The sequence below is a fragment of the Capra hircus genome, chromosome 12 (assembly GCF_001704415.2).
Source record: "Capra hircus breed San Clemente chromosome 12, ASM170441v1, whole genome shotgun sequence".
In the NCBI taxonomy this organism is placed as follows: domain Eukaryota; kingdom Metazoa; phylum Chordata; class Mammalia; order Artiodactyla; family Bovidae; genus Capra; species Capra hircus.
The window spans coordinates 8,416,706-8,443,561 of NC_030819.1; the positions used below are offsets into that span (position 1 = coordinate 8,416,706).

At 43.3% G+C, this 26,856-nt stretch overlaps 1 protein-coding gene across 2 annotated transcripts in view; it reads left to right on the forward strand.

Moving 5' to 3' along the window:
• NALCN (sodium leak channel, non-selective) overlaps positions 2,076-26,856 on the forward strand; it is a 302,346-nt gene continuing 277,565 nt past the window's right edge. Inside the window, exons 1-2 of one of the 2 annotated variants that reach the window (XM_018056384.1) lie at positions 2,076-2,108; positions 23,149-23,295. In XM_018056384.1, the coding sequence (XP_017911873.1) occupies positions 23,188-23,295 (108 nt within the window). In that variant the 5' untranslated portion in view covers positions 2,076-2,108; positions 23,149-23,187. Of the gene's footprint in view, positions 2,109-23,148; positions 23,296-26,856 lie in introns of those variants that run through there. The other variant, XM_018056385.1, reaches the window with a different exon arrangement.

Below are 26,856 nucleotides of genomic sequence, written 5' to 3' on the forward strand. Positions count from 1 at the left end.
TTTCTTCTTCAGAAATGACGAATTGAACATCGTTCACTGTAAGCTATCATTTCTTCATGGATTTCCCAAGACTTTCTCATCGTCTCATCATCCATGGGATTGTTTGGCTCCTAAGCATGAATTATGGATATTTACACAGCAGTAGATCAAATATGGCCAGAGTGGAGTCTAAAATGCCTGATGGGTGAGGAGTGGTGCTGAGATTAGTAAAATTGCTGCCTCTATATCACTTCATCCAAGAAATTAATAAATATCTTGGTCTTTGTTTCATTAATATGATTTTTCTAACTGATGATTCAAACTTGATGAATTCCAAAGAATGCTCATAGCTACATATATTTAATATGCAAAGAGAAATAAACTAACATTTAGATAAAACATTTAGGAGCAGTGACTTAAGATGATTAGATGTTTCTAAATGAACGGTTTACAGATATATCATTGTTTGTATTATCTTCCATTTTGTGTTATGAAAGATATTTCTATATGGTTTCATTTGTTTAAAACAAACCTTTTTATATAGTTGGTCTTTCTACTATCTTCATAACTTTGCAAAAATATTCCACATGGTTCTGTATTTCATAAAATGCCAATTATTTTTAAAATTTCCTTTAAATAATTTTAAAAAGACACTAATATTGGTCCAGTGTGAATGGATTGTGCAAAGATTTTTTTAAGATGGTAAGTTAATCAAATTTTATTTTAAAAATAAAGATTAAAAATAAAATTTAAATAAAATTAAATAAAAATTAAATTTTATTTTTTAAATGTGTGTATGTGACTCAACATTCATCCCTTGGGCTCTAATTTTTCACAGGGACTCATTCTTTGGTTTGGAGTTCTGACTTCTCTTCTAGAGGAGGTTTCATTCTGTTTCCTCTCTCCCTGTATTCATATGTTTCTATTTCTGTGACATGTGTGAAGACAGGACCACACACAAGGACTAAATCACTGTCAAGGATTCTTGTCCGGGTTTAATATCCAACTCCAAGGCAAGATGCTAGGCCTTGAGTAAACTTTTCAACAAGTGCCACTGAGAGAAAAGATGTCCCCTGGCCCTAATCAGGGTGTTCAAGTTTCTTTGATTTCACCAAACCTGCTCTTCTGGGAGCCCCAGGAAACATCACAGGTGGAGTTCAGGCCAGGTACCTTTATAGACCCTAATCAGCCAGTGAGCACGCTGAATTGGGCCCAACTCTGCGACCCCCTGAACTGTAGCCTGCCAGGCTCCTCCATCCATGGGATTTCCCAGGCAAGGATACTGGAGTTGGGTTGCCAGTTTCCTCCCCCAGAGGATCTTCCGGACCCAGGGATCGAACCCTAGTCTCCGGTGTCTCCTGCACTTGCGGGCGGATTCTTTACTCGCTAAGACATTAGGAAAGCCTTTACAGTGCTTGGAGGTGACCAGTTTTCCAATGGGCAACCAGTCCATTCCACATAATGACATATTTTAACGTTAAGAGAAAATGTTAACATGCTTAGAAGCTATAAATGCCACCAAGGTCCTCGTGATGTAGCAACTTCACACTCCAGGGTGTGACTAGCCGGCATCCTCAGATACCCTGTGCAGTAAGACAAGACCGTATGCACAGGCGCGCACACGGGCCCGGCTCGCGTGTCCGCGGTCGTGTGCCCGTCCCGAGCGCACAGGCGTGCTTGGTGAGCTCGCCAGGGACCCCAGGAGGAGCTGGCAGAGGAGAGCCCAGCTGTTGCCGCTGGGAGGCTGAGCCGGTGGCAGCCAGGGAAAAGGAACCTGCTGGTACCCACGCTCCCGGCCACCAACAGCAGCGCCGCCTCCCCGGCCATCTCCTCTCGGGCTGCATCCAGCCTCCCAGCCCCTGCGGCAAAGCCAACTCTGATTAAAAAAAAAAAAAAAAAAAAACAACACACAGAAAAGGCAAAAAGAAAAAGCCCTAACCCCCCGCCCTCAGCCCCCCGCCGCGCTCGCAGGCCCGGCGCCTGGGTGGCAGCCGCATCAACCGGGTGGCGCGCGCCGCCGGAGCCGCGGGAGGCGAGGGGCCGCGTCCCCGCGGTGGGTGCGCGCCCCGCCCGCCGCCAACGCCGCTGCCAACGCCGCACCATGACCGCTCCGAGCGCTGGGGTTACAGGTTGGTCTCGGCCACCAGGCCCGGGCGGGGGGCGCGCGGGTCGTCCTGGCCAAGGCCCGGCCCAGGCGGGCGGGGGGCGAGGGCGCGGCCCGCGAGAGGGAGTTGGAGGAGAAGGGGAGCACGCCCGTCTGCACGGGGACACGGCGCGGGCCGCCGCCGCCTCCCGGGCCCCAGCGTGGGGGGCGCCTGCCCGGCCTCGGTGGGCTCTGGATGCCTGGCGGCCGCCAGACCGCGGCCTGCCCCGCGGGCACCTGGGAGACAGGTGGCCGGGGAGGCGGAGGATGCGCGGCGCGCCTCGGGGTCACCGCGCAGGTGTGGGGGCCGCCGCGCCCGCAGGTTTCCGCGGGGGCCTCGCCCACCCGGCCCCGGTCTCCTGCGGCTGGCTCCGCGCGCTCCTCACCCCTCCTCTCATCATTTGGCCTTTCTGAGCGGCTGTCACTAGGGTGGCCACAGGGCTAGCGAAGCAGTGACCTGCCAAAGCCAGGCCGTTTTGTCACTGAGTCCCCTTTAAGAGATTTGGTGCAGGCCCTCCTGGCCTGGCTGGAATCTCAGGGCCGGAACCCTGAGCAGGGTCTTGTCTCTCTGACTCGAATTTTCTCTTTCAGGCTAGCCTGAGAACTCTAAACTCAGGTCCTGATAAATGCTTGAAATATCATAGGATACATCTTTCGATTTTCGGCGTTATTTTTCAGGGAATGTGTTATCAAGGATGCATGTTCAGACGCGCTCAGGTTCAGGCCTCAGAAGGATATGTTTTTAATCTCGTGTCTGTGTGGTCATCACCTAGGCCTGGATTTCCCTGGTGGCCAGACAGAGAACCCATGACTGTGTACGAGAAGGTCGAGGTTGGCAAAGACCTTTAATAGGGATGAGGAAGTAACAGGTGGCTATTTTAAAAAGATATATAATTCAAATTTTCAGAGAGGTTGGCTTCTGACAGTTATCCCCAAGGCAGATATACAGCAAGATTTTTTTTTTTTTTAACTTTCAAAGATGAAGTTTCAACAGTTTTGGATAAAAATTATGGCTTCTCAGTCCTCTACAACAAAAATGTATTCCCTAATTGATGGGCTTTCCTTCTCTGGACCTTTGATGTTGGATTTTGCGTTCATCTGTAGCATATTTGGGAGTTTCCCAGGTAGCTCAGTGGTAAAGAATCTGCCTTCCAATGCAGGAGACACAGGAGATGAGGATTTGATCTCTGGTAGGAAATGGCAAACCATTCCAGTATTCTTGTCTAGAAAATTTCGTGGACAGAGGAACCTGGTGGGCTCACAAAGAGTGGGACATGACTGAGCATGGAAACACCGTATTATATTTGATTCAGCTATTGCTAAAGCCAGACAGAATGAAAGAAAAATCAGATGTGGGAAAAAAGTCAAAACACAAACAGGCTGATTGGACCCTCCTGGAATTCCTAGAAGATGTGACATTTTGGTAGAGTAGATAGTGAGGATACTAAGAGCCCTAGAACCACTGAAGACAAGCCATGTGGAATGGTGGCAAAACTGGCTAGGACCTGCAAGGTAGTCAGAAGAAAAATATTATACTTGTAAAAGAAAAAATATCTTTGAAATGGCTTCATTTGCTTGCTATTTTATCTTCATCTTGCTTCTTGTTTATCTTCTATATTGCTCATTTAGAGAATTGAGGTTTTGACTAGCATTTTTTTTCTTCTTTTTCCATGTGGTATTTCTTTGAAACGTGTTCCATTTGCCTCTCTGCTCTTTCCTGCATCCTTTGTGAGTGTGTGGATGTGTGTGCACGCTGGGTCCTGTATGTATTTGTTTCATCTTTTATCAGTGATGCTGTGATATTTAAAAATTTTTCATGGCTATTTAAATTTATCCAAGGGGAAGAGTCTTAAGTTTGTGAAGGGAAAAAAAAAATAACATCTCCCAGTTGTATTGTATCCCAGTGTAAGCCAGGCATTGCACTAGGAACTGAGATTTCAGTGAAGGAAAGAGATAGACCAGGCCTTACGAATCTGTCAGCAAAGATAAATATGCAGTTAAGAGGAGACACAATGAAATAGCCTATTTTCTAGTTTTGGTTTGGAAACTATGACCTTCAGTCTAAAGAAATTATAATTGTGTCCCCCTCCCCAGTTATATCAACATTTTGGAGCTTGACTGTCATGTTTTGTGATTATTTCTTGTCTCAAGGACTTGTCCAAGTATTTGTTACACCTTCAAAACTTTTTGTGTGCAAACATTTAAAAATTTATCCGTTCAATTAAAAAAAATTAGATTTGAGAGAAATGACAGAAATGGTGGTAAAAAGAGAATAAACAACCATAGTCCCAACAACCTAGTACTAAAGACTGTACTATCTGTGTATCTTTAAGACTATATGACTTTTGTGCAGTTGTGGTAATGTATTGTGCATTTATCTTAGTTTATCCATTTATTATTTATTATAAGCATTTGTCATGTTTTATACAGCTTTCATCCTTAAAATTTATACATGGCTATTCAACACTGTCCTCTTTGAATATAGTCTCACTATGACCATACCTCTATCATTGGATTTTTGCTGTTTTTAGCTTTTCATCATTGTAAATAATGCCCTGATAATGAGAGTATAAGGATTTATTTCTATTGGATATTATTTTTTCATGATAAATTCCAACCAGTTATATTCCTGGAAAAAAAAATGGATTATCTAAATTTCTAACTGGATATATATATTATATAAATTTATAGCTATATGTTATATGTTATGGATAGACATAACTTCAAGTTGGTTTCCTAAAATTGTAATTTTGAATAAGATGAGTTATATGCTTTCTGAGGTAAATCTGCCTTCTTTTTAGTATTTGTGGCTCATCTTCCCTCTTTACAGGAGCAAAAGAAGATAAAATAGCAGCTTGGATTGATGACCTTTGCAGTATATAAAGACTTAACCTTTAACAAATTCAGCTGAAATCCAGCCGATAAAATACACCTCACAGAGTAAAATAAAGAGCAGGAATGCTGTAAAAGTTGTTTGCTGAATAAAAAGAGTAACTAAATGCAAAGTCTTTTAGGAAAAATGATTTTTGAGCTCAGGTATCTCATTCTGTTCTTTGCCTTCCTACTCAGAGTTCAGATAAATGACGAAAGAAATTGTTATAGTGAGAAAAGTGTACCCTACAGATATGGAGAGAAGACCATTTGTTCCTTGGCTGTTGACCCTAAGGGATATCTTGTAGATTCTGTATGGATGGGACTGGGCTCATGTGAAAGTGAAAAGTGAATTCGCTCAGTCGTGTCTGACTCTTTGCGACCCCATGGACTGTAGCCCACCAGGCTTCTCAGTCCATGGAATTTTCCAGGCAAGAGTACTGGAATGGGTTGCCATTGCCTTCTCCAGGGATCTTCCCAACCCAGGGATCGAACCCGGGTCTCCCTCATTGCAGGCAGACACTTTGTGACTGATGGGCAAAACTAAGGTTCAGACCACAACTCTCTTTCTCAGAGATTTGTACAAAAAATGAGGAACAGAGCTGCTGCTGAAACCCTTGATATGAGGGGTGAAGGCTCAAGTTAGAGCATTGTGTTGGTGAGACGGAATTACCTGACTTCTGAAGCAATTTCTTCACGAGACCCCAGGGCCAGGGCAGACATGCCAAATAGAATGTGTTTGGTTGACAGGGACGGACCCCCAGAGGTTTGGCCAGGACTGGGAATTCTTTGAAAGGGGCTCCAGGAGCATTAGGAGTATGAAAATTCAGAACGCTGCTGCCAAGGGAGTCATTTATGCAGGGATCAAGAGTGAGACTTATCTCCAGTTATGCAAAGGAAGGAGATGAAAAGAAGACTTTGTCTGGGGCAGGGATGTTGCGTGGAAGACAGCCAGCATCAACACACACATCAGTGCTCTTCCTTCCAGGAGATCAGAGCACATGGAACACAGCCCTAATTCTAAGTGAAATATAGTAATTATTTTCTTTTAGAGGGACAAACAAACATGCAGATGAAGATAGGGTATTCTGGACCAGAAACATTAAAGATAGCCAGCATCTAGATCTGGGCTTCCCTGGTGGCTCATTTGGTAAAGAATACACCTGCAGTGCAGGAGACCCAGGTTCAATCCCTGGTTTGGGAAGATCCCCTGGAGAAGAGAATGGCAACCCACTCCAGTATTCTTGCCTGGGAAATCCCATGGACAGAGGAGCCTAGCGGGCTACAGTCCATGGGGTTGCAAAGACTCGGACACAACTTAGCCACTAAACTACCACCAGCATCTAGATCTAGCCTGCTGAATACTTTGAGTTTGAAAACTAAGAAAAAGAAAACCTTCCCCTTAGTATTTTGATGAAGTTTTTTAAAGAAAAGTATTCACAAAGGAAAATTGAGATTGACTTCATTCTCAAACCTTTGCAAAATTAAAGCAGCTCTTAAATAATATACTGAAAATGCATTAATTCTGAAAAAAAGCAGACTATGATTCTCTTAAGATAGTGGTATGGCTCAAAATGAAATATAAAAGAGATGAAGAGATACATATTAGGCACGTGCTACCAAACAAACAAACCCAGAAACAAAAACAAAAATCCCAGTGAGGTTAAGTATGTAAAAACAGAACAATAATTTTAAAAGATAATTAAATGAAGGGGAAAAAAAAGGACCTTAAAATAATAAAAGTTACTATTTTTAATGAGAGCTTCCCTAGTGGCTCAGATGGTAAAGAATCTGCCTACAAGGCAGAAGACCCAAGTTCTATCCCTGGGTCGGGAAGATCCCCTAAAGAAGGGAATAGCAACCCGGTATTCCTAATATCTCCAGTATTCCTGCCTGGAGAGTCCCCCTGGACAGAAGAGCCTGGCAGGCTACAGTCCATGGGGTCACAAAGAATCGTACAGAATCGCAAAGAATTGACTGAGCACTAACACTTCATAAACTTTAGTAACTTTAATAACGTTATACTTACAAGCTTTCGATATACATATACTGATTATTATGGCATTATACTCTGGATAGTCCAGCGTATTCTTGTGTGTTTTCGTTTTGGGGGCAACATGGTCCTTAGATGATGTATTTCCTTAAAGGCATCTGTGACCTACAATGGGATAAGGAAGCAGCATTTCAGCTTAGGAAATAAAGAAAACAATGAGACAGGCTAGAGAGGAGAAGAAAGAGGATGATGTTTAAAAACATGAATGAATTCCTGATAAAATAGAAAAATTCTGGATCTGATAGAAAAAACATAAAACCCAGCATTCCAGTCTTTAAGTCCTATTAATGTATATAGCCATCTGTAGGAGGCATCAGTGTGCCAGGAACTAAAAATGAGGTCAAGAATGATAAGGGTGAGAATGGGGCCCTGTGAAGAAAGGTGTTGAAGAAACGGGGCATGAAATTCTACGGGTGGGTAACTGACATGGGACTATGCAGAGGAGGATGGAGGTTTATCAATAGAACAAATGCCAGCAGGTGTTGGTGGCTGAACCAACAGAATGAAAGGGAGGGATGGGTGAGGAAGAAAGCCAGGCCCTCAACCTTGGCTGATTGTCAGTGTTTTTGCCACTATTTGTACTGTCTCGGTAGAACAACTAATTTCTTCTTTATCTTTCAGTTAGCAGTATCTATAGGTTAAATCTTTTGCGTCACTGTTGCTATGTCTGTTCTTTATCCTTATGAAATTCATGGGTGATACAGCGTCATGTATCACTTTTGAAGTAGAGGAAGGATTTTTTTAAATTGCCTATTATTTCTGGAAAGTACAAATTATGGAGGCCTGTGTCAGATAAGATACAAATTTGTATCAGAGGAGATACAAGACAGTGACAGCTTAAAATACAGTTGAGTGTGTATCATAAAATTTGCCTGGAGTAAAAAATATTTATATACAATTCAAGTATGAAAACTTTCTTAACTTTTCTTCCCAGGAGCTGAAGCACAGAGATTAAGATAAATATTGCAAATAAGGAATTTAAATTTTCAGAACTAGAGCTTGTTGGATTATTCTTTCCTTTTCTTTCAATTCAGTATGTCAATACTTTCAGGAGAAAAGAAATTTTAAACTCTGAGGAACCTAAAAATAATTTTCTACTTTTCATTAGATAAAGTTGAACGTGATATTAAAAGCTAGCTAGTTAAACTAGACAAATTATTTTTGCTTTGTTCCTTTCATGAAATGAATAGCCATTTCAGAGTATATTCTCAACTAGAAAATTATAGTACAAAAGTCAGTTCAGTTCAGTTCAGTCACTCAGTCGTGTCCGACTCTTTGCGACCCCATGAATCGCAGCATGCCAGGCCTCCCTGTCCATCACCAACTCCCAGAATTCAACCAAACTCATGTCCATCGAGTCAATGATGCCATCCAGCCATCTCATCCTCTGTCGTCCCCTTCTGCTCCTGCCTCCAATCCCTCCCAGCATCAAAGTCTTTTCCAATGAGTCAACTCTTCACATGAGGCGGCCAAAGTATTGGAGTTTCAGCTTTAGCATCAGTCCTTCCAAAGAACACCCAGGACTGATCTCCTTTAGAATGGACTGGTTGGATCTCTTTGCAGTCCAAGGGACTCTCAAGAGTCTTCTCCAACACCACAGTTCAAAAGCATCAGTTCTTCGGCACTCAGCTTTCTTCACAGTGCAACTCTCACATCCATACATGAACAATGGAAAAACCATAGCCTTGACTAGACAGACCTTTGTTGGCAAAGTAATGTCTCTGCTTTTGAATATGCTATCTAGGTTGGTCATAGCTTTCCTTCCAAGGAGTCAGTGTCTTTTAATTTCATGGCTGCAATCACCATCTGCAGTGATTTTGGAGCCCAAAAAAATAAAGTCTGACACTGTTTCCACTGTTTCCCCATCTATTTCCCATGAAGTGATGGGACTAGAAAATAATAGTACAAAAGTCAAGGAAAATCAAATTTTTAGTTATCTTCTCATCAGACAAAAATGCATCCTTATATATCAAATATATTTAAATACATCAAATATTTTTGAGGTAATTCTGAAATTCTCTGAGGAAAACTTAGAATGTACTATTGAGATACATATATATATATATGTATATATACACACACACACACACACACTTGGATTTCCAAGGTGGCCCAGTGATGAAGAATCCACCTGACAGTGCAGGAGACTCAGGAGACCTGGGTTCAATCCCTGGTTTGAGAAGATCCCCTGGAGTAGGAAAAGGCAGCCCATACTGCAGTATCCTTGCCTGAAAAATCCCATGGACAGAGGAGCCTGGTGGGCTGCAGTCCATGGGGTCACACAGGGTCTGCCACGACTGAGTGATTGAGCACCAAGCATATATACATTCGGTTATAAGTCAGATTCTTTGCTTCAGATTTCTATTTTGCCTTTCTTGTTTATACCAGTCTCTCTGATTTTTTTCCCCAGATAAGTCTTGACTGTCACCTGAATGCTCCTCTGAGCATCTAGACGGGTGATTCCATCCATCACTTTTGGAATCAGTGCTGGGAGAGTGTGTTAAGAATCACCTGGGGAATGTTTTTGTTTTATTTGTTTTTTTTAAAGCATTTTGCATACTTGGCTCACAGGGTTCTGATTTTGTTTGTCTGAGGTTAAGGATGGTTGAGGATGTTTACAAACCTCCCTGAATGATGAATGTTAACAATCGTTGGAAACTACTGTTTTAAAACATTCACCTTCTTTGTCCAGGTTTTGGAGATTCATATCACAAAATGGAACAACTGCATTTACACAAATAAATAGAAAGCTTCTTTTGACTTCCATACTATTTATGGAAAAGTTTTGAGAACCACTGTTTTCCCCATCCATCTTCTTTGATCAACCTTTGCAGGTTCATTACAAGATTAAGCAGCCACAATAAAAAGAGATGATCTCCTTTTCTCGTCTTTTGTAATATTTAAATGATAGTAGCGGTTTCTTAGAATGAAATGCCTGTCCTTGGCTGTTGGAGGATGTGTGAGCGCTCAGTCCTGTCCAGCTCTTTGTGACCCCATGGGCTGCAGTCCACTAGGCTTCTCTCTCCATGGAATTTTCCAGGCAAGAATACTGGAGTGGGTTGCCAGTGAGTGCCATCCCCACTCTAGGGGATCTTCCTGACCCGGGGATCGAACCTGAATCTCCTGCTTTGGTAGGAGGTTCCTTTGCCCACTGCACCACCTGGGAAGCCCCTATTGGATGATGAAAACCCTTAAAAACTCTGCCATAACTAGGAGGAAATTGGACCTTTCTTAAAAATTCATATCATCAGCCCGTGGTGATTTTTAGTTCTGATATTCTTTTCTTAAAAATTTCTTACACCTACTTTGTGCCCAAAACAATTCACAAAATTTAAAATGCCTATCCTTTCTAAATGTGGAGTGAAAGGCTAGGGTTTGTTCAAAGGATTGACTGAATTTCCTGAGCAGAGAAGTGGGAAGGAGGCTGTTCAGCCTACATACGTGAGCTGATCGCCCCAATTTGTAATCAGTACAGTGACTCAGGTGGCACAGACACAACGGAGACCCTCTCCTACTGCTGAGCTGTTGTAGTTTGGCGTGCGGAGTGCAGTGTGAAAGAGTTTTGGATCCTCATACTGTATCCTGAATTCCTTTACCAAATCCAGTGATTTTTAAAGGTCAAAGAAAATCCAATTTTCACAATTCAAAATGAAGCAGCCCAGAATCCTTGAGGAAGTCATGACACAGTTTTGAAGTATTTGTAGAAAGAACCAGAAAAAAAAAAAAAAGCTGCTTTTCTTTGAGATTTAGGAAGTAGACTCAGTATGAAAGATGGGGATCTGTTTTCTGTTTTCCATCAGTGTGTTGACAAAAGGAAGCAAGAGACGAAGAGCCTGTGGTTGGAGATGCCCTTCAAAAGGTTTGGCTTCTGCTGTTTGGTGACCCATCTTGGGTGGCCCTTGCGGTCTTGCTGAGACCAGACCATATGCGTAACTGTGTTTGCAGGGCTGGATCCCAATGTAGCCAGGCCAAGGCGTCGATGAGTAAGCACCCAAATGAGAAGTGCATTTGGAGAGAAGGAGGCAGAGCATACAAAACAGGGGTTGCTGCTGTGATCTGGGGCCAAAGTTTAGCACTATCTTAATTCACCTGCTGAAGTGCAGTGCTTTGCTTGTTGCGAAGGCAGCCCTGGGACTCAGGCAGCTGCCTGTCTTTCCTCCAACCACTAGGAACCCATTAGAAGAAAAGATGCATTGCATTGGGCCAATTAAATTTCAAAAGTGAAGGATGCTCAGGGAACAAGAGACACTTGCTTCAGGCATTGCAGTCTGCCTTTGTTGTTGTTTACCCTCTCAGTCATGTCCAGCTCTTTTGGGAGCCCATTAACTGTAGCCTGCCAGGCTCCTCTGTCCATGGGATTTCTCTAAGCAAGAATGCTGGAGTGGGTTGCCATTTCCTTCTCCAGGGGATCTTCCCAACCCAGGGATTGAACCTGTGTCTTCTACATTTGCAGGTGGATTCTATACTATCTGAGCCACCAGGGAAGTGAGATGCTGCCTTGCTCGATCTAATTTGGTTTCATTCCCCAGATTTGGGAGAGGCTAGAACTTGGAGACTCCCCATCTTTGTTCTCTGGAAAAGAGAAGATTCTATTCACAAAGCCCTCAAAAGTTCAGACTGAAAAGCATGCACAGCTGAATGTCATGGGGATAAAGGTCAGAAAGTGACCTTGAGTAAGACACCTTCTCTAAAGCTCAGTGTCGTCTGTAAAATGGGAATAACAAAGATAGCTGCTTCACTGGGATGTGGGGAGCAGTTGATGATATAATCCACTCCAAGCGCTTAGCTTCACACATACTGAATCATCAGCAAATTTCAGGTGTCATTTGTTTATGTTTAAAAACTGATGATTTTCATATTTGACTTGTCTTAAATTACGATGAAATTCAGTTTGGTTCAGTTCAGTCACTCAGTCATGTCTGACTCTTTGCAACCCCATGAACCACAGCATGCCGGGCCTCCCTGTCCATCACCAACTCCTGGAGTCCACCTAAACCCATATCCATTGAGTCAGTGATGCCATCCAACCATCTCATCCTCTGTCATCCCCTTCTCCTCCTGCCCTCAATCTTTCCCAGTATCAGGGTCTTTTCCAATGAGTCAGCTCTTCGCATTAGGTGGCCAAAGTATTAGAGTTTCAGCTTCAACATCAGTCCTTCCGGTGAACACCCAGGACTGATCTCCTTTAGAATGGACTGGTTGGACCTCCTTGCAGTCCAAGGGACTCTCAAGAGTCTTCTCCCAACACCACAGTCCAAAAGCATCAATTCTTGTGCACTCAACTTTCTTCACAGTCCAACTCTCACATCCATACATGACCATTGGAAAATCCATAGCCTTGACTAGACAGACCTTTGTTGGCAAAGTAATGTCTCTGCTTTTTAATATGCTCTCTAGGTTGGTCATAACTTTCCTTCCAAGGAATAAGCGTCTTTTAATTTCATGGCTGCAATCACAATCTGCAGTGATTTTGGATCCCAGAAAAATAAAATCAGCCACTGTTTCCACTGTTTTCCCATCTAGTTGCCATGAAGTGATGAAAGTCATCATGGTTGCAAAACCTTTGAGTTGTACAAAAGTTCTTTGAAGTTAAAAAGTAAGTCAAATTCTCTGCCCCTACCTCTGCTCTCCCAACAAAACAGACTCTCTGAGTTCTAGACTTGCTTCCAGTTCATATAGGTCTGGGCAAGACTTTTAATCTGTACAGTGGGTATAATACTAAAATCTACTTCACAGAGGTATCATGAGCTTGGAATAGTGCCTGACACAGAGCCAGCTTTCAATAAATGTTTGCTCTCATCTTTCAAGTGAAAAAAAAAAAAAAAAGAATGGGTAAAACTTAAGCTTGATTCTCTGCTAAAATTATGTACAGTAGTTTATAGACCACCTTCCTACCCTAAGAGTTGATAAAATGCATAAAATTATGAACAACTTCAAGAATATGCTAATTTTATCATTGGAAGCTTCTTGGAATGTAATCTATTGCAAACTTCCAGACAGAGCAGAAGTCTTTTCTACAAAGTCTACGATATGTATGTAGTCATTGTCCCTGAGAATATCCAGAAAGAAGAAATATCCCATTTATTGGGATGACCCAACGCATTAGTATTGGAAACTTTTAGATTAAACAGTTTTTTGTTGTTGTTATTGAATAAGGAACACCACTTGCTAGCTCTGGTAGCTTCTGTTTAGTCTGGGTTTTCCTTACTGGAGGAACAGAGAACATTACAGAATAGAATTACATCCTTGATGGTACTTTGAGTTTTGGATTTTGGGATAACAGAAGAATTTCTCTCACTAAATCTCTCCTTTCTGCTGTAAGACAGTCTTTGCAGAAAAACATACACTCTTTTACCTATATATCATAAGTTGGATCCATTTTCTAGTCTTCAGGTTCTCAGCACATTCTGTTGAGAATTTATGAGACTGGAACTAACTCTAGGAAATGAAGAAATCTGTCATCTTTAGGAAGTGAAGACAGCTGTCTCTTTACTGCATGATGTAAGATTATCAGGTAGGAGTTAGTAGATGCTTTTGTTCTCAGTTTTCTTTTTCACAATTTAGAGAAAAGGTAATAAAATCATAATATACTATTTCTAGGATTCATCTTCAAGGAAAAAGGCTGGATAAATGAATAATGACTTCAGAAACCTAAAAGTGACATTTAGATGAATTTGATGAGGACTGTGACGATTTCTTGCTGGAAAAAATATATGTACATTTTTATAAATGTGTGGCTGGAATAACTATAAAATGAACCATATAATACCAATGGATTCAATTTTAAGAGATGAAAATGTCTGTAGTATTTTCACAAGCAATACTCAATACCAAGAGGGTTTAGAAATAACCAGGCCATGTGATTAGAACACGTTGAAAGTTAGTTTTCTTTTTCTTACCTATTTTATAATGTACTTAATTTTTAATTTAATAGTTCTGTAAGTCACCTTGTCTTGGTTTATATCTTGGTGCAGCTCTGTCCCTAAGTTCCTTGATCTGTGAAATGGTTCTTGTAAGAATTGAATGTTATCATATGTGACATGCTTAAAACCAGGCCTAACAACATAATAATCAAAGCCTTTAGAAAACAGCTTCGTTGGAGGGTGTCTGTTTCTACATTGTGGTCAGCATAACCGGGGAGGAAATCAACTGATGAGCTCAGTACTTTACTATACAGATACTTTCAAAGCATTTCATCATCTTTTCATGGGTTTTTCAGAAGGTTTCTCCTTCTCTCTCTCTCTCTCTCTGTGTATTTGAGGACTGTTTAATTTTCTTCAGAGCATTTAGACTAGGGAGTATCTATTCAGTTTTACATCTGATTCTATCTTTAACACTTTCCCGTAAGCACCATTGGTTGTTAAGATTGAGAGGCAGAGCGTCACTGAACAGGAAATCCCGGGGCTGCCAGCATCCAGCGAGGGGAAGGGCCACGTGCTGGGGTGTCAAGGCTGTAAAAGGAGGGTGCAGGGTGTCCAGAAAGCACAGGACACCCGTCATCGGTGCCCAGAGCTGAGCATCGAAGTGATCTGGGCTTGAGGAATGAGGCGAGGAATTTCAGCCCTTGGAGATGGAGAGACAGGACGCTCAGCTGAGCAGAGAGAGGTTCGGTCACCCGAGGCTCCAGGAAGGGTCAGTCGGTCCTAGGAAAGTATGATGCAGGAAAGAAGGATTTGGGGTGACAGAGAACAGGACAGAAATAGGAGGACTTTCCCCCTGATTTAAAACCATGCCATGAAATGTATGACTGTATATTCATTTGTTCTGAATGGACATGTCCTCTGCCTGGAAGGGGCTTCCCTTTTGGCGCAGATGGTGAAGAGTCTTACTGCAGAGCAGGAGACCCAGGTTCGAACCCTGGGTTGGGACGATCCCCTGGAGGAGGGAATGACAACCCACTCCAGTATTCTGGCCTGGAAAATCTCGTAGATGGAGGAGCCTGGCAGGCTACAGTCCATGGGGTCGCCAAGATTTGGACATGACTGAACGACTTCACTTTCTTTCTTTCTTTCTTTCTTTCTGCCTGGGAGAAGATTAGGCCAGAGGAACAGTCTAACTTTAAGAAACCATGACGTTGGCAGCTCCAGCTTTAGGAATAAGCACCCCCAGTGCTCTTCCCATTGTTATTCTGAGCTGAAGTACCCTGGAAGATTTCAGTATGCACACAATAGGCATATGGGGAAAGGCAGGAAACTCTTGTTCCAATATAGATACATAGAGTGGTGTGTTGTTTGGGGTTCTGCAGTCAAATTGCGGCCATTTTTTTAAAAGAGGGAGAAATAGAAATATTGAAATAAGAATTGTTTGTAATGCCCAAATCAAAAAAAATCAGTGACATCAAATCCAGTTGTTTGCCAAAGTACACAGTGATATCTTTCTTAACAACAAATTCAACATTGCTGCCTGGTCTAGATGATGTGTTTATATCTGTTTACCTGGCAAGGCCTCATTCATATAAAGTTGCAAATGAGCTTAGGAGACAAAGACAAGGAAGGGCGGATGTTTGAAAATGGTATTTATTGACAGTTAATGTTTTCTGTGCCTACAAATTTATGGACAGAGAAAGATTTCATAGGATACTGCTAGATTTTAAAAAAAGCTGGTTACAAAACAGTGTTTAAACACAAATCTTTAAAAATAAAATATGCAGGGAAAACATATGGAAAAGAAAATACTGAAGGAAACACACTCTGTATCCCACTGGAGAGTAAGCACTCCAGCTAGAAGAAGTTTCAGGAGGAATGTGAACCTAGTTAGGTCTGGTAGCACAGATAACAGAGGCGTACACTGGGGATCAGCTGCTCAGCAGGAGATGGTGTAGAGCTAACAACGAGACAGTGAAAGAGTGTTAGGTAGTTAGCATAGGACACAGGAGTCCAAAATGGTGGTGGCTAAAAGACCATGAAATTAAAAGACGCTTACTCCTTGGAAGGAAAGTTATGACCAACCTAGATAGTATATTCAAAAGCAGAGACATTACTTTGCCCACTAAGGTCCATCTAGTCAAGGCTATGGTTTTTCCAGTGGTCATGTATGGATGTGAGAGTTGGACTGTGAAAAAGGCTGAGCACCGAAGAATTGATGCTTTTGAACTGTGGTGTTGGAGAAGACTCTTGAGAGTCCCTTGGACTGCAAGGAAATCCAACCAGTCCATTCTGAAGGAGATCAGCCCTGGGATTTCTTTGGAAGGAATGATGCTAAAGCTGAAACTCCAGTACTTTGGCCACCTCATGCGAAGAGTTGACTCATTGGAAAAGACTCTGATGCTGGGAAGGATTGGGGGCAGGAGGAGAAGGGGATGACCAAGGATGAGATGGCTGGATGGCATCAAGGACTTGATGGACATAAGTCTGAGTGAACTCCGGGAGATGGTGATGGACAGGGAGCCCTGGCGTGCTGTGATTCATGGGGTCGAAAAGAGTCGGACACGACTGAGCGACTGAACTGAACTGAAAAGACAAGGAAGGGAAAACCCCTCGAAAATAGAACAAAGGAAGGTCCGAGGACTGGATTGAGGACCTCAGGTAGAACAAACAGTGCTCCTGGCTGGCCCAGTTTACACAGGGCAGGCCCGGTGGGGAGGGAAAAACATGTAAAAAGAGGAGCCAGAGGGCCAGGGGTCTCTCTTCTCCTCACATCGTTGGGTCGGCATGCCCCCACGGCTCGAGGATGTATTTTCCTTCTATTTTCTAAATAAAACTGAGCTGTAACACGGAGGGAGCTGTATCACTGATCTGTCTGAGAGCTATAACACGGTCTGTCCAAGAGCTGTGATGCGCCAAGGGCTTCAGTGTCTGTCACTTCAAATTTTTGTTGAGATGAGACAGAACTGAGGAGATTGCTCTCACCTGACAAGAGTAAGCAGACTCGCTGGTGGAGGTTGTAGAATGAGTGTGTAGTGGTCTGAGGTGCCCCTTAAATTAATCAGGTCCCTACTTTTCAATGAATCATGTCTGCTATGTCAGGATCATGGGGCATTCAGGAATTCCAGGAGGAAAGAAACCAGGCATGTTTTGTGAGAGCTAAATCCATCTCACCTAACACAATGGTTTGGATGATTGATTTCTTTTTTTTAATGAATGCATTTATGCAAGAATGAATGAATGAAAAACTTCTGGTGGCAGTGAAGGCTGCTCTTCTGATGGCAAAGAAATGAGCTTGGGGAGAGAAGTCAGAGGGATACTACTGAAATTTTGTTTTCTGAATTTCCCTCTCGAACTGTGATGGCAATGAGATTAAACAACACAACAACAGAGTGGGTGCTCAGTTGTGTCCGACTCTTTGCAACCCCATGGACTGTAGCCCGCCAGGCTCCTCTGTTCATGGGATTCTCTAGACAAGAATACTGGAGTGGGTTGCCGTTTCCTCCCCTAGGGGATCTTCCTGACCCAGGGATTGAACCCACACCTCTTGTGTCTCCTGCATTGGCAGGCAATTCTTTACCACTGTGCCGTCTGGGGAGCCCAATGGGATTAAAGTCTACTGTTAAATGTGTGTGTATCATGAACAGTCTGAGCAACTGAACTGAACTGAACTACTCCTTGGAAGGAAAGTTAATATATTCCAGCATATTGAAAAGCAGAGATATTACTTTGCCAACAAAGGTCCATCTAGTCAAGGCTATGGTATGGACGTGAGAGTTGGACTGTGAAGAAAGCTGAGCGCTGAAGAATTGATGCTTTTGAACTGTGGTGTTGGAGAAGACTCTTGAGAGTCCCTTGGACTGAAAGGAGATCCAAACAGTCCATTCTAAAGGAGATCAGTCCTAGGTGTTCTTTGGGAGGACTGATGCTAAAGCTGAAACTCCAGTACTTTGGCCACCTCATGGGAAGAGTTGACTCATTGGAAAAGACCCTGATGCTGGGAGGGATTGAGGGCAGGAGGAGAAGGGGATGACAGAGGATGAGACGGGTGCATGGCGTCACCAACTTGATGGACATGATTTTGAGTAAACTCAGGAAGTTGGTGATGGACAGGGAGGCCTGGTGTGCTGTGATTCACAGGGTCGCAAAGAGTCGGACACGACCGAGTGACTGAACTTTGAACTTATCATGAACAGGACTGTAGCTAAATGATTCCACTCGAACTCGTAAAGGCCCCAGAGATTGAGCACACAAGTAACCAGAAGACGAGCTGTTGATTTTGCTGCGTCACCAGTTGTAATGATGCCTGATGACCAGAGATAGATGAGTGACTGCTGTCTCCTTTGGGGGCTTTTTAGAATAAAAGAGATGCGGTAAGTCTGCTGGGGTGGTGTGTTTCTCTCCTCTGCACTTTTATTCCCAAACATCACATCTTCTCATTGTAACAGACAAATCATGTGTAGAGACAGAAACTCTTTGTGAGTTAAGTTAGGAAATTGGAATCAATGGTGAGGAATTGGCAGCAGACAACAGAGGACACAGCTGTGAAAAGGTGCTGAAGCAGTTGAGAACGGTTGGAGGATGGCGGGTCATCAGATGTTTGGCCAACTCAAGTGGAGCGTGTGGATATGAACGTGAAAGAGGCACAAGCGAAAATCCCCGGGTCTCAGTGTCCTTGAAATATGAGGTTAAATGAGCTCTGGAAATGCCTTGCGGTTCCCTGCTCTATACCCAGCCCCTGTCTTGGTGCCTGTGCCCTAGTGGATTCCTAGCATTTTCTGTATGAATGAATGAGTGGGAAACTAGGGGGTGAGCAGAGGTTGTCTGGATTTACAGGAGAGACCATCTCAGTGATTCTGATAAAAGACAAAACAGAGACTTCCCTGGTGGTCCAATTGCTAAGACTCCGTGCTCCCCAAGTACAGGGACCTGGGTTCCATCCCTGGTCAGGGCACTAGAGCCCACATGTTGAAATTAAGAGTTCGTATGCCACATCTAAAAGAGCCTGTGTGCCTCAACTAAGACTTGGTGCAGTCAAATAAATATTAAAAAAAAAAAAAAAGAGACAGGCCATATTAGAAAGGGTGATGTCAGGAATTCCCTGGTAGTCCAGGGGTTTAAGACTCTGTGCTTTACTGCTGAGGGCCTGGATTTAATCCCTGGTTGGGGAACTAAGATCTTGCAAGCTGCATGACATGGCCTGGAGACAAAAAAGGGTGGTATTTATGGCCATCCAGACCTGAGGCCCCATGGCCTGGAAGGGGCTCTAGTAACAAGGATCAGAGGAAAGGGACCTTGGACATATGTGGAGTGAGAAAGGAGGAAAGAAGTCACCAGTGTGAATCTGTGGCGTGATAGTCTGTGCATGTGTGAGGCCTGCCTGCAGGGACCAGAAACGTTCAGGGCAGGGTTGTTACGGGTCAGTTGCTCAGTCATGTCCAACTCTTTGTGACCCCATGAACTGCAGTACACCAGGCTTCCCTGTCCTTCTCTGTCTCCCAGAGGCTGCTCAGATTCATGTCCATTGAGTCGGTGATGCCATCCAATTATCTCATCCTCTGCCGTCCCCTTCTCCTCCCGCCTTCAGTCTTTCCCAGCATCAGGGTCTTTTCCAATGAGTCAGTTCTTCACATCAGGTGGCCAAAGTATTGGAGCTTCAGCTTCAGCATCAGTCCATCCAGTGTGTATTCAGGGTTGATTTCAGGGCAATAGGATCTGGGAACAGGGAAGAAGAAGTGAAATGGAAGGATGTCTGACCAGTAACCCCTGTCCTGTTGGTTCTCAAGTGATGATGGTGTTGGCATGGCTACAGTTGAGGGAGAAGCCACGTAGGTATCTGACTCATAATAGAAGCTGCTGGACACCAACAGATGGTGATGGAAACTGTGAGAGCAGATGCTCATTTAAGGGGTTAAGTACAGAGGCCAGGCACATGGACAGCAGGTAAAGGACGTGCTGGAAACCATAATTTGGAAGATTCAAAAGACTAATGCAAACCTAAGGGAGTTACCAGGAGAAGAAATGACCCACAGGGTTGCAAGTACCTCACAGCTAAAAAAAAAAAAAAGAAGAAGGAGAAGAAGAAGAATATATTTTATTTTGGTCCAGAGAGAGCTAGGATGATCTGAGGAAAGCGTATGCCAGTAGAAGTAAAAACGTTGCTGTCACAGAATACAAAACTGGATTTTAACCATTTGAAAGAGAGTGATGAACCAAAGTGGTTTTTCTCCCTGAGTTGCCACTAGCTGTTTCCAAGGAAAAGATTCATCAATGAACATATTGTAAGTGTGCAGCCTCCGCCCACTATTGAGCTATTTGAATACCAACTGCTTTTGATAAAGCTACTGGAAATCATGCTTGTCAAACTTCCTGCACTGCGTTATGAAGGACACTTCTGTTAACAGAGACCAAAAATACATTGGGTTATAGATACATGAGAGTGATAAGGCTAAGATACACAGAAGCAATTTCCTATCAAAATAATAAGTGTACCTAGGATACTTAAATATTCCCGCTGGTCTTTATCAGGAGAATAATAGGCCTGCTGTCCTCAGTTATATTGATTCAACATGAATGAATGTGTACAATATTTCTGTATATAAAAGAAAATTGTTGCCTCAACTTAATTTTGGATTCTTCACATTTGTAAATTGAGACATCCAGGAGACAATGAAGGACAGGGAAGCCTGGCATGCTGCAGTCCCCTGGGTCGCAAAGAGTCGGACACAACAGTGTTTGTAAATTGAACTTATTTTACTTCTTGATGATATTTTATAAGAAATAAGTCACGATTTCAGTGATTCAGGAGCTGGTGGTTGAGGGGTGTTTTCACTGCATGATTATTGATTAAAATTGTAGAGCAAGTGAGGAGACAGAGAGTGAGCTGGGCGGTCAGGCAAGAAAAGGAAATTTATTAGAGGAAAACGAGAGGGTGACTGGCCCTTAAGGAGAAACCAGCATCTTCCCTTTCTTTTTTTTTATTTGCATCTTCCCTTTCTGACGGGGTCTTTCTTATACCCTGCCAGTGAAAAATTCTCTGAAGGGGTGGCTAATTTTTAGCCTGTAGCTGAGTCCTGTGGTCACGTAGCCTAAGGTCTGGAATCTGGCGGTTTCATAGCTTTGAGAAGGGAGGTGCCAGTGAGAAAACAGAATCTTGTTTGGGCAATCTGGTCAGTCTCAAGGATCCCTGTGACTTTATTCTTTGTTTGTGAGGGCAACATAATGAGCCATCTTAACAGTGAGCCCCCAGGTAGACCCTATGAAAAGTAGTATGACTCTGGATGTAAATACATTTTGTTGCGTTTGAATATATGTGTGGATTCCCTAGGATTTCTTGGGCACTGCTTGATTTGGTGGCACTTTTGTATTTGTAAAGCAAGGGTGAAGTGGTTTGATAACTACTGCCGTTCATCAATGGTGCATTGTTTTGGCGGCTCAGATATACCGGTCATGGAGATTTTTGAAAAATAAGATTCTGGATGTCTACTTCTCCATGATAACAAATCCTTTGTCAAAAGTCTGTTTTGCTCCTGATGGGATATTGCTAAGACAAGGTACATAGAATTAACGTGTGAAGATATCACATTTATACATCAAGTAATTTTCAGGCCTTAACTATGGCCAGATCAGAAGAGAAATAAATGGCCTTCCACCGGCCCAGTGGAAAGGTATTATGATAAATTTTTTCTTATATCATCTTGGAACAACATTGTAAAATCAGTCTTTGTTTCCTCCTTTGCATTGTGTTATCTTTAAGGATTTCTAAAAGATTCGGTATCCAGTTTTTTGGTACATAGGAGACTGTCATTCAAGAAGCATCCGAAATTGAGGCCGCCAAATGCCCCCTCCCCATAAATCAGAGAACAAGAATAATTTGAATATTCTGCATATATTTACATACCGATGTCAAGAGTCCCTAACTCCGGTTATGTAAAATAAAATTAATTAGTGCAGCCTCCTGTAAAACCCATATTCAAATCCAATATTCAGGACAAGGCAGCCTGGAAATACCTACCGCACCTTAAAGGCAATTAGCTTGATTTCTTCCGGGAAAAGGAGGGTCAGGCAGATGCACCTACCTTGGTGCATCAAGGGGAACAGACACAGAGGTAGATGTTTGAAGACAGGGAATCAGATCCCAGGCAGTTGGTCCTGAGCTTCTGTGTTCTCTTTCCCAGTGAAAACTGCACGTATTTACACATACTGCAAACACTGTCTTGTTCTTCTCGGGTTCCCACGTGCATTGCGTGGCACTCACTCTCCTTGGCGAGGATTCTTTCTCCAGCCCCAGGGAGACCAGAGAGTGTGCCAGTGCTTATTCCTGGTAATAAAACTGCTGCATTTCTCCTGACTAAGCATCCTCATGGGTGTGCACTGCTGGAAGGACCTTTACCCTCCCTTACCTGCCTTCAGAAGTTCTCCTAATTGTAGTTCAGCACCAACTTGGTCCATTATGAACACCTTAGACTCTACAGTTTAGAACTTCTTTTAAACCTCAGATTTGCTTGGATGGCCTGGGTTGCTGCCTCAAGACTGGGCTTTCTCATGCTTGCATAAAAAAGACAAGAGGTGGGACTTCCCTGATGGTCCAGTGGTAAAAATTCTGTCTTCCAATGTAGGAGATGTGGGTTTGACCCCTGGTTGGGGAACTAAGACTCCACATGTGTGTGGGTGAGTGTGTGTTCAGTCATGTCTGACTCTTTGCGACTCCAAGTAGCCCACTGGGCTCCTCTGCCATGGAATTTTCCAGGCAAGAATACTGGAGTGGGTTGCCATTTCCTCCTTCAATGGATCTTCCTGACTCAGGGATTGAACCCAGGTCTCCTGCATTGAAGGCAGATTCTTTACATGCTGAGCCACCAGGGAAGCCCCTTTAACCTTTCTAGTTGCATGTATTTATTATATACAGTAAATGGAACTTGAGTGTAATTAACAAACTTGCCAGGCAGCACTAGTGGTTAAGAATCCACCTGTCAATGCAAGAGATATAAGAGACATGGATTTGATCCCTGGGTCAGGAAGATCCCTTGGAGTAGGGCATGGAAACCCACTCCATTATTCTTGCCTGGAGAATCCCATAGAAAGAGAAGCCTGGTGGGCTGCAGTCCATGGGATTGCAAAGAGTCGGACATGACTGAACAACTTAGCACGCATATATGCAGGCTTGCATGGGGACTTCGTTTTTGTGATCAGGGTAAGGATGGTTTGGGGACTAACTCACTCTGTCTTTCTTCTCTTAGACTGTGGTTTTGAACTTGCTTCCCAGAGCTAACTTCAGCATGCTCAAACGGAAGCAGAGCTCCAGGGTGGAGGCCCAGCCGGTTACTGACTTTGGTCCCGATGAATCTCTGTCGGACAACGCAGACATCCTCTGGATTAACAAGCCAGTAAGTTTCTTTTTTAAAAAAGAAGAGAGAGGCACATGCTGATATGAAGCCGCTTTGATTCATTTAATTCAGAAGCTCCTGTCTCTGTGATTTGAAACGTCTGAGCGGCAGTAGAATGTGGGTGAGTCTTGGAGTCTGGGAGATGAAAACGATTCCGATGACACAATGAGATGCCATGTGAGTTACTCACAGAGGAGGCATCAGAGGTGGCTCCTCGGCCTGCCCTCTGTGCACGTCCTCCTCGGAGTCACAGAATGTGGAGTTAATGCCACTTCTCCGGCAGACCTGAAGCTGGAGACCGAGATGAGGGATCTCTTCACTTATCCTCACCATACAGGAGTCTGAGGAGATAATCAGATGTTAGGAATTAAAGGTCTCCTTCTGAGTTGCAAGTAAAGGTTAATGAGATAGTGGATAGTGTCTGTGAAGAACTTGTCACCTTCTCTGCCTAATTAAGCTGATGAGAATTTGAGGCAAAGCCCAGCTACACGTAGTGTCATTGTACACGAGGAGACAGTCTAGCGGCCAAAGCTGCAGCTGAAGGCATCGTTGCAGGACTGGGAAGTTCAGCTTCCAACAGCAGTCCTGTTTTTCCATCACTGAGTCATGTCTGACTCTTTGTGAACCCATGGACTGCAGCACACCAGGCTTCCCTTCACCATCTCCCGGAGTTTGCTCAAACTCATGTCTGTCGAGTTGGTGATGCCATCCAGCCATCTCATCCTCTGTCGTCCCCTTCCCCTCCTGCCCTCAGTCTTTCCAGCATCAGGGTCTTTTCCAGTGAGTCGGATCTTCACATCAGGTGGCCAAACATTGGAGCTTCAGCTTCAGCATCAGTCCCTCCAGTGAATATTCAGGGTTGCTTTCCTTTAGGACCGACTGGTTTGATCTCCCGTACAGGATCCACTCTCTTATCAAACTCAACAGCAGGAGCTGAAATCAGGAAAAGAACTGCCACTCTGGTGCTGCTTGTCTTTCCCTTGACCTTGACCGTAATAAAGATGATCAGCCTTGGTCCCCTCTGTCCTCTCCATTCTCATCTGTTCTCCAGACCACTTCTCAGCTGCTCTTTCTTTCCACATTTCTGTGTCTGTTCACATCACCCTCTGCTTAACAATCACTGAAACATCCCTATTACCTACATTGACAGTTTTAAACAGTGGTTTGTATCATACACAAGGCCCTTTATACTGTGGCTGTAACTTGTGCAGCAGCTGCCTTTCCTGCATCTACACTGTCCACTAATCGGCGGCTTCCTGCTCCTCCGAGGTGTCCAGCCAGTCCGCACTGTTTCCTTTGCCCTGAGATGCTTCTCCAGTGACGGGCTACCCAGGTGGCTCAGTGGTGAAGAATTCACCTGCAGTGCAAGACTCCCAGGAGACGCAGGTTTGATCCCTGGGTTGGGAAGTTCCCCTGGAGGAGGGCATGGCAACCCACTCCAGTTATTCTTGCCTGGAGAATCCCATGGACAGAGGAGCCTGGCAGGCTATAGTCCATAGGGTTGCAAAGAGTTGGATACAACTGAAGCGATTTAGCACTCACACCCAGACGAGTCCAGTCTTCCTTATCCATGTCACCCCTGCCCCCATCCACTCCGGAAGTCTCCTGCTTTGACCCTCCCCCACCACCAATGGAATGAACCTCTTCTCTTTCCACTTTTCCTACTTTATATGTGCTGGATATTCAAAAGCAGAGACATTACTTTGCCGACTAAGGTCCGTCTAGTCAAGGCTATGGTTTTTGCTGTGGTCATGTATGGATGTGAGAGTTGGACTGTGAAGAAGGCTGAGCGCCGAAGAATTGATGCTTTTGAACCGTGGTATTGGAGAAGACTCTTGAGGGTCCCTTGGACTGCAAGGAGATCCAACCAGTCCATTCTGAAGGAGATCAACCGTGGGATTTCTTTGGAAGGAATGATGCTAAAGCTGAAACTCCAGTACTTTGGCCACCTCATGCGAAGAGTTGACTCATTGGAAAAGACTGTGATGCTGGGAGGGATTGGGGGCAGGAGGAGAAGGGGATGACCGAGGATGAGATGGCTGGATGGCATCACGGACTCGATGGACATGAGTCTGAGTGAACTCCAGGAGATGGTGATGGACAGGGAGGCCTGGCGTGCTGTGATTCATGGGGTCGCAAAGAGTAGGACACCACTGAGCGACTGAACTGAACTGAAAGTCGCTTCAGTCGTGTCCGACTCTGTATGACCCCGTGGACTGCAGTCTACCAGGCTCCTCCGTCCATGGGATTTTCCAGGCAAGAGTACTGGAGTGGGTTGCCATTGCCTTCTCCTACTTTATATGTAGATGTAAGTAAAAAATGATTTCTGTATAAATATATATGTGATGCATCTTAGACCGAAATAGGCATAATATCACTCATCAGTGATGAGTTAGAACTGTGTTGTTTCCATTGGTGTGTCTTCAGAGCCCAGTGTAATTTCCAACACGTAGTTGGTCTTTCCCATTCATGTTTAGGGAATTTTGAACGAAATACAAAATAAAGCCGTCGTTTTTTCTTAGCGTCCACCAGTACAGAGCTTTCTGAGACCTGGAGAAGGTAGTTTTACAGATGTAGGCTCAGAAGACTAACTAGAATGATTGATGCTTAATGAGAATTCATTCTTTAAATCCATGATGGTTTTGTGGGAGAACTCATCTTTTGAGGCTCATTTGTGTAATTAGGCCCTTTGTATTGGAGGCCTAGATGGATCTAAATTTACACGTGGTGTTTATTGAAGTGCTTCTTGATTGGCATGAAAAGCACATCAACTTTTAAAGTTAATCATCAGTGACTTATGTGGTATGGAAATTAGTGGCATTATGTCTTCATGCAAATATTACAACTGTCAGGTTAATATTATAACCCACTCACCAGCCTACAAGTGTCTGAGTCTCCTCAAAGTTCTGACAGCCTTTTCTGTTTTTCATCTTAGGTGGTTGTTAGCTTGTATGGCTTCAGAACCCATTGACTATGAAACTGAAACAGCTTTTTTTTTTTTCCCACAGACAGTATATTAAAGAATTAATATGACTGCATATATTATGTATATATATATAGGCTAGTCAGTAGATAACACACTGAAATTATGTTTAGGAATTGTGTACTGATTTGTTAGTGATATTAATTATGTGGGTTTAACATGCAAATGCATTATTTTTTTTTAATCCTAGCTATTAATTTTCATAAGAAGATATTATATGGATGATTTATGTTCTACACTTATACACATGTATACACACACAGAAACATCTTTAACTTTTTAATTCCTTCTTTATGTTAGGATTAGGGAAAGACCTCAAACAGCAAGTGCACTGCCAGCATTGCACAAAAATGTATTTTTTGGCATTTTAGGGAGAGATATCCGAGCTAAATTTATATGACACATGTTCTCAAAAATAAAGAGGAAGTTTAGTTTATTATTAACTTTTGAAAGTATAGGATGAGAGCAGAGTTTAAAATATATTTTCATACACACATGTTAACATAAGATAGTAGAATGAAACCCCTACATGTGGGAAGTGTTATATATCAGTTACCTTTAAGAAGCATCTAGGGTCG